This window comes from Panthera onca, chromosome D2, assembly GCF_046562875.1.
Source record: "Panthera onca isolate mPanOnc1 chromosome D2, mPanOnc1 haplotype 2, whole genome shotgun sequence".
NCBI lineage: Eukaryota > Metazoa > Chordata > Mammalia > Carnivora > Felidae > Panthera > Panthera onca.
In genome coordinates this window covers 60,350,011-60,363,851 of record NC_138349.1, presented here as the reverse complement: position 1 = coordinate 60,363,851, position 13,841 = coordinate 60,350,011, and the positions used below count along the sequence as shown (strand labels likewise).

Below are 13,841 nucleotides of genomic sequence, written 5' to 3'. Positions count from 1 at the left end.
ATTTAGTCAGTTTACATTCAGAGTGATTATTGATAGATATGAATTTAGTGCTATTGTATTACCTGTAAAGACAGTGTTTATGGAGATTTTCTCTGCTCCTTTCTAGTCTTTGTTGCTTTTGGTCATTCTCTGTCACTAAATAGTCCCCTTTAATATTTATTGCACAGCTGGTTTAAAGGTCACAAACTTCTTTAATTTTTGTTTGGCTGGGAAACTCTATTTCTCCTTCTATTCTGAATGACAGACTTGCTGGATAGAGTTTTCTTGGGTGAATATTTTTCCTATACAGCACATTGAATATATCATGCCACTCCCTTCTCCCCTGCCAATTTTCTATGGAAAGGTCTGCTTTAACCTGATCTGTCTTCCCTTGTTAGTTAGGAAGTTCTTTTCCCTTGCTGCTTACTTATATCTGTATTTTGCAAATTTTACTATGATATGTGTTGGTGTTGGCTTGCTTTTTTAAATTTTGATGGGAGTTCTCTGCACCTCCTGGATTTAGATGTCTGTTTCCTTCCCCAGATTAGGGAAGTTTTCAGCTATAATTTGCTCAAATAAACCTTATGCCCCCTTTTCCCTCTCTTCTTCTGGGATTCCTATGGTGTGAATAATACTATGCTTAATGAAGTTGCTGAGGTCTCTAGGTCTACATTCATGTCCAATACTTTTCCTTCCCTCTAGTTTTAAGCTTCATCATTTTCTATAATTTTATTTTTTATATCACTTGTTTGTTCCTCTGCCTTTTCCATCCTTGTCTCATTACATTCAATCAGTTTCACATATTGGTTATAGCATTTTTTATTTTGGCCTGACTAGTTAAGCCCTTTATCTCTGTAGTAAGGAACTCCCTGGTGTCTTCTATGCTTTTCTAAAGTGCAACTAGTATCCTTATTAATCTTATTTTAAATTCTGGATCTGGTATATTGCTTATATCTGTTTCCATTAGATCCCTGGCCATAACCTTTTATTGCTCTTTCTTTTGGGATGAATTCCTCTGTCTTGGCATTTGTCTAGGTCTCTGTCTTTTTCTGAGTGGCAGGAAAACTTGGTATGTTTCCTGATCCTGAGAGTAATGACTTTATTAAGAAGAGGTTATACACTATACAGGGCCTGGAGCTTCAGGAAATATCTTGTGTATGTATCTGTGTGCAATTGCTGCTGTGTTTTGGCTGAGAGTGGATCTTAAGCATCCTCATGCACACGCAAAAAAGATAACTATGTGAATTGATGGATGGATATATAGATCTATAGATCTATATCTACATATATATATATATATAGAGAGAGAGAGAGAGAGAGAGAGAGAAGCAAGGTGAAACCAACTAAATAATAACAATTTATGAAAAGCAATCCTTACCTCTACAAAGGGAAAGCAGGTATTTTTAACCTTGTATGATTTCATTTCTTGTGATGATCTCCCTACCTCTAAACAATATACTTTCTTCTCTAAGATATAATTTATTGACTTTTCCTAAAAATGAGAATTTAGGTCACTTATAAGACTTCATCTTTTTTTCTCCTCCTCCTTTCCTTAGTTTGATGAATTTATATATCTTCATTGTTTATATTTACAATACTTGATAATGTCATTTTATTCATAAAATTTTTTTTATTTTATGTGTTAGTTATATCTTTGCTTCCATCTATGTATGATGAAAAGATACCCACTTTCACTCTTCTGCCTTTTAATGCTCTCTCCATATCTTATTCATACTGCAACTTCTTTCCACTACATCTTCTTTTTTGTTAAGATAGGTAATATTTATATTATTCTCAATAATTAAATCCCCCATGCTTATGTTATAGGCTGGTTCTGAAAATAAGGATTAATAAATAGCATTTTAATTATTATATCACTGATATAATTAACCTATGTAGGAAACATACATGAAGGAAACATTTCCTGTAAAAAGTTGAATTAGAGTTTAGACATGGTTTAAAGTGTCCATAGATTTATATGGAAAACAGCACATTATGGACAGAAATATAAACTAAAGCAATGTTTAATCTCAGTTTGATAAATAGGGCAATGAGAAGTGTTTTCATTCTGCAGTGTAAATAATTAGAGTATATATATATATATATATATATATATATATATATATACACACATATATATATACCTCTCTCTTTTTTTCATATACATATATATGCATATGAAAATATATACATCCATCAATTCACATAGTTATCTTTTCTGTGTGTGCATGAGATCTACTCTCAGCCAATTTCAAGTATATAATACAATATTATTAACAATAGTCACCATACTGTATATTAGATACTCCTAGAGTTTATTCATCTTACAACTGAAAGTGTGTGCTCTTTGACTAACATCTTCCCATTTCCTCTACCCCTCACTGCCCACCATTCATTTGTTTCTATGAGTTTGATTTTTTTCTAAGATTCCACATACAAGTGATACCATCCAGTATTAGTCTTTCTTATGGCCGAAAAATATTCCATCATATATAAATCTGTCTATCTTCCTATCTATCTACCCAGCTATCAACATAGATACCACATTTGCTTTATTAATTCATCTTTTGAAGGACACCAACGTTGTTTCCATATCTTGGCTATTGTGAATTATGCTGCAATGAACATGGGAATGCAGAAATTTCCTCAAGATAGTTATTTCATTTCCTTTATCTATGTAACCAAAATAAATAAATAAAAGGCATTCTTTATGAAACTGTGTATGTAATACACAGAAATAGATATAGATATAGATATAGATGATATAGATACAGATAATGTCAAAGTTTACAAAAGTTTTTAGTTTATACACTTTGCCAAATTACTATAAGGCTTATACCAACATATGATTTCATCACCATATCCTCCTTGTAATAAGCCTATTTTAAAAGTTTTGTCCAATTTTATAAATTTAAAATTTACCTTATTTTAAATTATTTTAGGTTAAATATAATTCACATATTTATGGGTAATATCTTTTATGTGGAGAAACTGAATTACCTGTTCATGTCTTGTTTTCATTTTCTAGGATATTTGGGTCTTTATTCTTTATAATGTCTTAAGTATTATTTATATATAAATGACATAATATTTTTGTTTTTTTATTAGAAATGTTTACCCAATTATCCATTTATATTTCAATATTATTTGGGACATTTTACTGATCTACAGAATTTTTAATGTGGTTCAATTAAATAAGTTCTTCCTTTTTCTCCAATGCTTGGAAAACCTTTCTCAATCTTAATATAAAAGATTTGTGTACATTTTTCCACTTGTTATGATTTTAAGTTTACATTTATTACTCTATCCAAAATTTATTTTTGTGCATAATGTATGGTGACATAAGTGAGTATAACAGGTCTGTTTCAGAGTATTCTTTCTGTGGCTTTTATAATTACACCAACACTAAATTAGCTTAATTGTAGTTTTGTATATTTAAGTAACTGGTAGGGCAAGAGCTATTTATTTTACTGCTTTTTGGATAGTTCTATAAAATAATATTTTCAAGCTATAATAAACATTTTATTGCTTCTGGAATTCACACACAATGTATGATTCTTTCATGTATATTATTAAGTCACTGTGATTTAAAATATATTTGTTTGATGTCTCAGTAGCAAAAGATATCACAAATCTTGATGACATATATATCACTACGACTAAAATCATGAAGCTGTGGAAAGCAAACATTCAGAGAGCTCCAACCGAGATCATAATTTGATTTACCAATTTCTTTGTAAAATAATATGCTAATATGATACATAGAGAAGATTCCTAAGGGGAGAAGATATCAGAAATCTCTTCAGATTTCTAAACTCACTTTTTGGCAGTTTATGAGAAACTAACTTTTCCGTATTTACTTACCAAAACTTCTAGACCTACACACCTACAACTTTCTAATACTATAGTATTTGTGTTTCTTCTACCACTTGGTTTTAAGCACCTGCCACTCAGAAAAACAGGTTTCAGTACTTTGACAAATGTTTCTAACCCATTGTAAATGTTGTGCATCATTTTCTACATAATTACCTTGTGAAGTCTGTCATCTCCATCATAATCATACACATCTTCTTAGCCAGAACAATGATATCATTGCTTGTATCATCCCATATTTCAATCTCAGCATCCAGTTTACTCTTTACTTTCTTGAAATCAGCAACTTGCTCAGCAATCTTTTCCTTTTCTGACTCAGGCAACTGAGTCATCTTAGCCTAAAACACATGATAATTATATTTATAAGCATTCCATTATATCAAAGAGCATTTTAGGCAGAAGTGGTCATTATAGGATATTCTTAAACTCATTCATTCAAAAACAAAGATGTTGTGTTTTTTTTAAGTGATATAATCAAAACTTTCCAGCATAATTTTTCATATGAAAAATTTCTTAAATTATGAATTTTTGCTCTAGAACTGAGAATAACAATGTATAATTTGGTGTCTGACATATTTAAATCTACTCCTTAATATAAATGTGAGATTTCTCAAATTTCCTTTTTTAAAAAAAATGTTAATGCTTATTTATTTTTGAGATACAGAGCATGAGCAGGGGAGGGGCAGAGAGAGGGAGGCACAGAATCTGAACCAGGCTCCAGGCTCTGAGCTGTCAGGACAGAGCCCAATGCAGGGCTCCAACTCATGAACCCTGAGATCATGACCTGAGCCAAAGGCAGACACTTAACTGACTAAGCCACCCAGGCACCCTGAGATTTCTCAAATTTCTGATGCAATACAAATTTAAATTAATTCAGACTTAATATAATACATCTCATATATTAGAAAAGCATATACTTTATTTATTTAAAGTTTATTTATTCATTTTGAGAGAGAGAGAGAATGAGAGAGAGAGAGAGAGAGAGAGCATAAGCAAGGGAAAGGCAGAGAGAGAGGAAGAGAGAATACCAAGCAGGCTCCATGCTGTCAGCACACAGACTGATGCAGGGCTCCATCTGATGAACCATGAGATTATGACTTGAACCAAGATCAAGAGTCAGATGCTCAACAGACTGAGCCACTCAGGTGCCCCAGACATATATTTTATCTAATTTTACCAATAGTATGCTTCAAAAGGTAGAAGTATAACAAAATTATCTTGAAATGTCTATTGACATTATAATGTCTATTTTTCCTTGTATGTATATACATTCAGATAGATCCTTATTCAAACATTGAATATATACTGGAAAACAATAATAGTATACATATATAAATCATATGTATTAGATAAACACATATTTAAAATTATAAGGATGTATATGTGTATTTTGTCATCATGTACACATTCAAATGTGCATGTATATAAAAACTACTTTGAGGGAAGAGTAAAAATGCTATGGGCAGTAAAAATGCTAAGGCAGCCCTCACTAATTAGCATCCTGAGTTTTGAGGTGTTCTTCTCTCATGAAAAGCAGGGTTGATGTGTTGGCATAGTACTATTCTTTGAATATGTCAAATTTTGTACAATATGCAACTTGTATTTTCACTTGCAATTTGAAATGTAGGATGGGTAGAATACCATCTATACCCCTAAACCACCACATTCACAGCCTTAGCATCTGGGACCTATAACCATCTGTCAAATAAAAAAGAATCTTGAAGTAAAAGTTATTCAATAGTATCACAGCCATAAAATCTCACAGGACAGTTTGGTCACTCATACTCTCAAAAAAAAAAATCCATATACATTCTAATAAAATGAGTACATGAATCTCAGAGAGGGTAGTTAAAAAAGGATAAATCATTTAAGTAAATTTTACTTATTAGATTATTATCAGAGAATATGTGATATTTATAATACCTCTATATTTCCAGATGCTATATTTCCCCTATACATGTGGAAATAAGAAGAAATCATCTCAAAAAGCATCAAAATATTCTGAACACTAGGCTCAAAATAGTTGAAATACACTTTATTGAATCAATCGTGTATAAAAGCAAAAATGCTTAAATTACATGAATGAAGGAGTTATAAGAATGTTCAATGGAAAATCCAACAAAATAATAATAACCAAAGAACCAATATCAAGTATCTATCATTTATTATCCATTTAGTGTCAGACTAACTTAGGGTCTAAAATAACTTGGTGTCTGTGAAATCTCAGTGTTAATTATCCATTCTTCAGTTCTAACCTAGTCATGAAAATAAACAATGAGGCTTTCCAATTTGAAGCTTCCTCTATATTCCTTAGCATAATGTTTGACACAAATTGAATGCTCAATAAATGATGGCTATCTCCTATTCAGTAAGAAAATTATCAAAATATGTTAACATATCTAGCACTTAAAATTTGCATACTTGCACTATTTTATTTGAAGAATTAAATTAAGCTCATAGGAATAGGCTTTTTAATTTATTTTAATGTTTATTTATTTTTGAGAGAGAGAGAGAGAGAGAAAGAGACAGAGAATGACCAGGGAGAGGCAGAAAGAGAGGGGGACAGAGGATCTGAAGAGGGTTCTGTGCTGACAGCAGAGAGCACAATGCGAGGCTCAAACTCATGAACCATGAGATCATGACCTGAGCTGAAGTCAGATGCTAAATCGACTGAACCACCCTGACACTCGTAGGAATAGGCTTTTAACTGATGAGCTATACTCTGAATACAGTTTGTAGTTTCTTTTCTCAGGAAATGTGGCCTATTAAAATAAAAGCAACCCTTACTACTGCTGGCATATAGCAAGGAACGTAAGTGAAGACACAGCTCCCTTATGTCTGAAATCAATAGTATGAAAGCTCATTAAGTAAATTATAAGATACTAACCCATTAAACTAGCTCAAAAATTGAAATAAATTTTCTCCGTCTTGACTACTGATCATTATCATTCTCTCCATTTTCATAAAAAGAAGTGTTAAAACTTTCAAATAATAATAGATGTAGGTAGATTCAAATGGGACCTCTTCTTATGGTCTTTGTCTCAGAGATAATAAATCCATGAATCTGTATATAATAAATAATTTTGAAGTATGCACTAGCATATCATGAAAAATTACTCACTATCCTCATAAAAATGTTCAAACTATTCAAGAGGGGATCTGGGTAAGCGTATTCTAAGCTCTATTCCTTGGAATGCCACTGATTTCCAATATGACCTTTAGTAAGTCATTTAACCCTCTTGTCTAAGTTTCTCCAGACACAAAATGACAGTAATTGCAACTGCTACCCACCTGCCATGCAGAGAACAGAGTTGATTATTGGATAACACCAAGGCTGACCCTGTCACGGACTGGAATCTCATCGGTTGCACTCGATTTCCTTAATAACATCTCAACTCACATGCTGAATTATAATCACCAGATGTTTACTTCCAACAAGATAAGGGCCAAAAGTTGGGCAATAGTTTATAAAATTGAAAGGCCTAGTGAATTCTGACTCTCCCACAGGAGGAACCACAACATCAGAAAAGCATTAAATTACTGACTAACACCTCTACTGAAGATTTTTAGTGCTTCTGTGGATGATTTATCATGTGCTATTAATCAATTTGAATCACTATGAAAATTTCAAAACAGAACTTAAGAGAATACTTGATATTTTGGAATTCTGAGCAAACATTCCTTTTTGGATAAATGTGTGCAGAATAAGCAAAGAAATAAAGATTGAAACAAATCAGGTAAATGGAATCTAATGCTATTGCTGGCTGGCAGTATGTCTCCACTCCTGCCCAGATATATAGACTAGAACTGTGATATGAATAGCTAGCAAACATTTTTTGTGTCACTTCCATCCGAATGAGATTTTATTGTGTGTTAACTGATTTTTGAAATCTCTTGCTAAAAGCAAAAAAAAAGCTAACACTTATATATTCCAGACACTCCCTCGGCATCTTACATATATTAAACTTCACTCTTCATATTAGCCCTATGAGGTAAATATATTATTACCCTAACTTTAATGGATTATGAAACTGAGTGTCCAAAAGGTTAAGTTATTAAGTCAAGACTGTACTCTTAGCAAGTAGTAGAACCAGTATGCAAACCTAGAGACTCTAGCCTCGAGTTTTTGTCCTCTTACTATGCCAACTGACATGAGCAATATTGCCCATGATATATCAAAATAGTCATACTCAATGGTGTTTCTCGACCACCTTCTACTTTTGAATGCAATTATTCTCCAAAGTGTAGTCACATATTTTCTAGAATCTGTTTCCTCGTCTATAAACTAGAGACAATGATATTTGCCTCACAGCATGCCTTAGAGATCAAATGAATAAATGTGTAAGAAGCACTTTTTATTTTATTTTTTTTAAATTCCAGCTGTTAACTTACAATAACAGACTCAGTTCACTCTACACAATGATCCTCAGAATTCTATTTCTAGTGTTACCTTCCTTTTTCAATGAAAGTTGTAATCTTCCATTACCATTTTAGGCATTTTCAAGTATATACATGATATACAACATATTTTATAAAATTATCTCTAAAGCAGGGGGTAGTAAACTTTTTTCTGTAAAGGGGAAAATAGTAAATACTTTATGCTTTGCAGGCCACACCATACTGCTCTACCATAATACTTAGTTCTGCTGCTGTTGTAATGCAAGAGTAGCCAAAGACACTGTGCAAACAAGTGAGTGTGGCTGTGTTCCAAAAAATTTTATATGGACATTGAAACTTCAATTTCATATCATTTTCATGTGCCTAAAATATTATTCTGATTACATCTATTCTAATTTTATTCAACCACTTAAAAATGTAAAAAACATTCCTAGCTCATGGGCTGTACAAAAATAGTTGGCGGGCCAGATTTGACTGCTGGCTATAGTTTGCCAACATTTGCCAAATCCTTTATCCTCTTGAGTTTTGTATTTCTCAGAAGTACTGCCTGCCACCCAGTTTGAATCTCTTTTACTTATTAATTTTTAAATTTATTTTTACTTTTTTTAATTTATATTTATTTTTGAGAGAGAGAGAAGACAGAGACAGATCATGAGTGGGGGAGGGGGAGAGAGAGAGGCAGACACAGAATCTGAAGCAGGCTCCAGGCTCTAAGGTGTCAGCACAGAGCCTGACATGGGTTCGATCCCATGAACCATGAGATCATGACCAGAGCCAAAGTCAGATGCTTAACTGACTGACCCACCCAAGCGCCCCTTGAATCTCTTTTAAAAACTTTTTCTCTGGGGCACCTGGGAAGTCAGAAGTCAGTTAAGCACCGACTTTGCCTCAGGTCATGATCTCAGGGTTGGTGAGTTTGAGCACCCGCATCTGGCTCACTGCTGTCAGCACAGAGCCTGCTTTGGATTCTCGGTCCCTTTTTCTCTCTTCCCCTCCCCTGCTCACTCTCTCTCAAAAATAAATAAACATTAAAAAAAAAAAAAGACAAAAAAAACTTCTTTCCTTTCCTTATGTATCCCCTTCTGTTAGGCAGAAAGCTGATCCATTTAATCTCTAATACTTTAATCACATCTGTCTCTTTGTCTGTATTCCCAGTACTACTATACAAGTTCAGGTCAATTTTCTCTTTCTTTTTCAATCCTTTTGTCTTGTTATCACTTTGTATAATCTTTCTGATTTTAATAGCATTGTGCAAATCTTCAACTAAAGACAGGAGCTTCCATGACTCCTTACTGAATAAAGAATATTAATTCCTCAAATACCACCCTTGAATTTATTTAAAGTAGAAAATTCATATAGAATCTCAAACAGGCTCCATGACTAGCACAGAACCTGATGCAGACCCTGGGATCATCACCTGAGCCAAAATCAAGAATTGAACACTCGGGGTGCTTGGTGGCCCAGTCGGTTAAGTGTCCAACTTTGGCTCAGGTCATGATCTCATCATTTGTGGGTTCAAGTCCCACGTCAGACTCTTTGCTGACAGCTCAGAGCCTGGAGCCTGCTTTGGATTCTGTGTGTATCTCTCTCTGCCCCTCCCCTGCTTATGCTCTGCCTCTCTCTGTCTGTCTCAAAAATAAATAAGCATTAAAAATTATTAAAAAATTGAACACTCAACTGAGCTACCCAGATACCCCATAATTATTATTTTTTAAATTTCAGAACATGTTATCATTTCTCCCCTCAAAATGATTCATATTAGTCTGTCTTATAGTCTAATTATTCATGAATATGTATATCCTATCTTACTTGAGAAAAGGACTTTGAAAGCAGAAACACCTTTCAGAATAATAGTAGTCTCTCTCTCCTTCTCATACACATGCATACATGTATGTTTATGTGTGTTTTATTATTCTTCTTCCCCCAGAATGTAAGTTTCCTGAAAGTAGGACATATATATGCATGTATATAAATGTTTATAGTTGCTAATAGAAATAGGAGAGAGATAAAGAATAGGCTTGTAGGATCAAAATTTTATAGCATTAATCTTTCATTTTAATTTTCATCTACATTTACACACTTTTCAAGCTTCTATCTCTACAAGGTAGAAATCAATCTCTCCCATACATTTCCCTGTCCACTTTCAAACTCGGGTCCTCAGTATTCCTCTAAGACTGTATTAATAGCACAATAGTTCTTAACCTTCTTTTCATCTGTTTATTATTTCATTATGCTCATTACTCCTACCTAATATGTTAATATGCTTACATTATTTATTATAAACACTTTCATGACTTTATCTCTTTAAAAGACCAAAAGAAAAGAAAAACATGGTACAATAGGAAAAATGCAAAAATAGTTGTCATACAGACCTCTATCCAAGTTCCAACTCTGCCAAGTGCCAGCTTTGTAGCAAGTACCTTAAGCATCCTCAACCCCAATTTTATCACATGTTAAAATTATGATAAATTTATTAGGGGTTTTCTTTTCTATTTTTTAAATTTTTCTTAAAAATGTTTTTATTATTTATTTTTGAGAGAGAGAAGGAGACAGAGCATGAGCAGGGGAGTGGCAGAGAGAGAGGGAGACACAGAATCCAAAGTTGGCTCCAGGTTCTGAGCCCAACGCCGGGTTGGGGGGGGAGGCTTGAACATGTGAACTGCGAGATCATGCCCTGAGCCGAAGTCAGATGCTTAACTGACTGAGCCACCCAAGTGCTCCAGGGTTTTCTGACAATTCGAATTATATCTGTAAATAACGATGCCTGGAATATATTAGGGACTTAGTAAGTGGTACTATGATTGATGTATATAAATGCCTTCACCTGGCCTCCAAAATGTCCACAACATTGTGGTGAAGGACAGTTTATACATTAATCTAGCTACCTTACAAAGCTTAGGCAGGAACCAAGTAAATTATATTGAGTAAATACATGCCATGAGCAACAAACCATATAGAAACATAGGGTCATTATAATTCTCTTATTCTCAGAAGTTCCAAAATCCAAATTGCTTATTTAGCAGATAAGGAAACTGAGTCCCAGGAAAGAGAAATGACTTGGAAAATATTAGCCAACTGGTTAATATCAGATTCGTTTTTTAAATCCATGTGTTGCTGTTAGTGGTTCTCTCTTCCCACAAAATTGTTCTGCTTTACTTAGGTATAACTTTTTCATGGAAATTTAATTCTTAAGTAAATCATATAACTCTTTTACTTTCCTATCTATAAACCTGAATGGAACACAGAAATAGTATATTATTAACATGTAAGCCACAATTACTATTTTTTTATTTTATAAATACTAGGAATTCCTAATCAATTAAATATTTCTCATGTGAATGGTTAGCTAGAACTTGAAAATTAAATTCAAATGTTCTGCAAACTTTTAACACATGTGCATGATTTTTGCATGATGGGTAAATATTTTTTTATTTTTTTATTCTCATCTCCAGAGCTTATCAAATTTAATAGTAGCATTTATGCACGTTTTTTTTTAATTTTTGTTTTTGTTTTTTGTTATTTTTTTTTGGTTTTGTTTTTGTCTTTTTTTTTCTATTATTTTTTGCTAATAAGCCCAGAGGCATTTGGGAAATGGGTGCATTTTAATATATAAGAAATAAATAGTATGACATTTTGCTGGAGTTTAGAAAATCTGAACTGCTGCTGGCAGAAATTCAACTTAATTAAAATCTGGAGAACAAATTCATAAAAAAGTATTATGCATTGATATTTTAAGCATACTAAATTGTGATTTCAAACATATTCCTGAGAATTCATTAACAAAAGTTTTCCATAATATTTTAAAATGATATTTAGGGGTTGGAATTGAACTTTGCTTTAAAGACTGATATACATTTTTACATTTTTATGCACATTCCTTTAAATCAAATTTACAAATATATTAGCTTTAAAAGTCTCTTAAGTTTCCTCATCTGTCAAAAATAACACTCTTGCGACCTCATGAGTTACACTCACAGATCCCTTAGGTGTAAACTATCTTATTTTATAAAACCTTATAGGCTTCAAGAGCGGCTCAAACAGCTTACTTATCAAGCTTACTTAATTATGTTCTACAGATAATAATAATAATGACAATTAACATTATTTATGCTTCCCATGTGCCAGTCATGTTGCTAATCACTTTTGAAAAATTATGCTAATTAAATAATACTATTTAAGGTAGATATTATTAATATCCACTTTTAATAACCATGGAAATCAAGCCTATAGGGAACACGTGCATGTCTCCTATAAATGAAACCCTCCCCAATGTTTCTTTTTTTTTTTTTTCATCACATCTCTCTATATATGGTTTCATTTGCAAGATGTTTTTTAGCATGAGGGTTAATTTCAATTTGAGAAAGAACGCAATATTTATTTGTGAACTCAATTTGTGTCCTTGTTCTAGAAAAAAATAAATGCTGCTTTGGGAGTCAACTGGAGAAATTTGAATATAAACTGGGTATGAGGCAAAATTAAGAAGGGATTGCTAATTTTCTTCAGATGTTGCTAATTACTTTGAAGTAGTTCAGGGGAAAAAAAAGCATATAGCACACTAGCATTGGGTTAAATCTGCTATATCTAGGTCATGGAAATACAGACATACACTGTCCCAGTGTGTTTAAGTTTTTCTGTGTCTTTGATTTTTTCAAAATAAACAATAAGAAAACAAATAGTATGCTTTATGTTCTTGTTTACTGAAGGTATTACAGATTTTATAGGCCATACAATCTACTCTCTTCTCCCAAAATGCCATTCTATCTGCAACATCCCTAAGGACGCTCTGCTTCTCCTCAGTCATACGTGAAAGTCCAGTGCTAGGTTCTTTGGGACTAAGAGATCAAGATAAGATAAGATAAGATAAGATAAGATAAGATAAGACAATATATAGTAATATAGTATACATAGTATTACATAGTATAATATGTGTGTATATGTATGTATACATACATATATATATATATACACACACAAACATATATATATATATATATATATATGTATATAATAACCATTGGTTTAACACCAAGCCTTTAAAATATTTCCTCTGGTTTCTTTTTCACCAAAGTTGGTGGCTTATTATAAGTTGTCCTCCAAAACATAATCTCAAAGAAAAGAAAATACTTTGTCAAGCTTATATGAGTATTCTGATTTAAATAGTCCTATATATTCGCTTTATTTTTTAATTAAAATGTTGCAAGGACATAGATGAATCTAATTTCACATGCATTGTGTTTTCTTTAGAATATGATTCCAGGTTTTTAAAATACTTTTGTCTTTTGGTGTTGCCAAGACTAACAATACAGAAATCCTCATATTTTCAAAACCACATAGCTATGTAAAACAAAGAAACAATTCAATAAATAAATATTGGAAAGGCTGTGAGAAACAAACTGTAGAAGCCCATTTTATTCAAAACAGTACCCTTAGGATGTGACTCAGAGCCTAGTAACTTTTACTTCTCACACAATTGAAGTTTGGTTACCTGAATTCCACGCCCCTGTTTACAGTAAACTGGAAGTAGACAAGAGATGTGTTAGTCTGAAGCCAAGAAAGGGAGCGAAAATCTATCAAGGAGGATACAGAAAGCT

General features: G+C 32.7%; 1 protein-coding gene across 3 annotated transcripts in view; it reads right to left on the bottom strand.

Annotated features, from left to right (window-relative positions):
- Positions 1-13,841, bottom strand: part of CTNNA3 (catenin alpha 3) — a 1,784,170-nt gene that overhangs the window by 147,326 nt on the left and 1,623,003 nt on the right. For all 3 annotated transcript variants that reach the window (XM_078434311.2, XM_078434309.2, XM_078434310.2), the window contains one exon: positions 4,009-4,190. In XM_078434311.2, the coding sequence (XP_078290437.1) occupies positions 4,009-4,190 (182 nt within the window). The remainder of the gene's footprint in view (positions 1-4,008; positions 4,191-13,841) is intronic.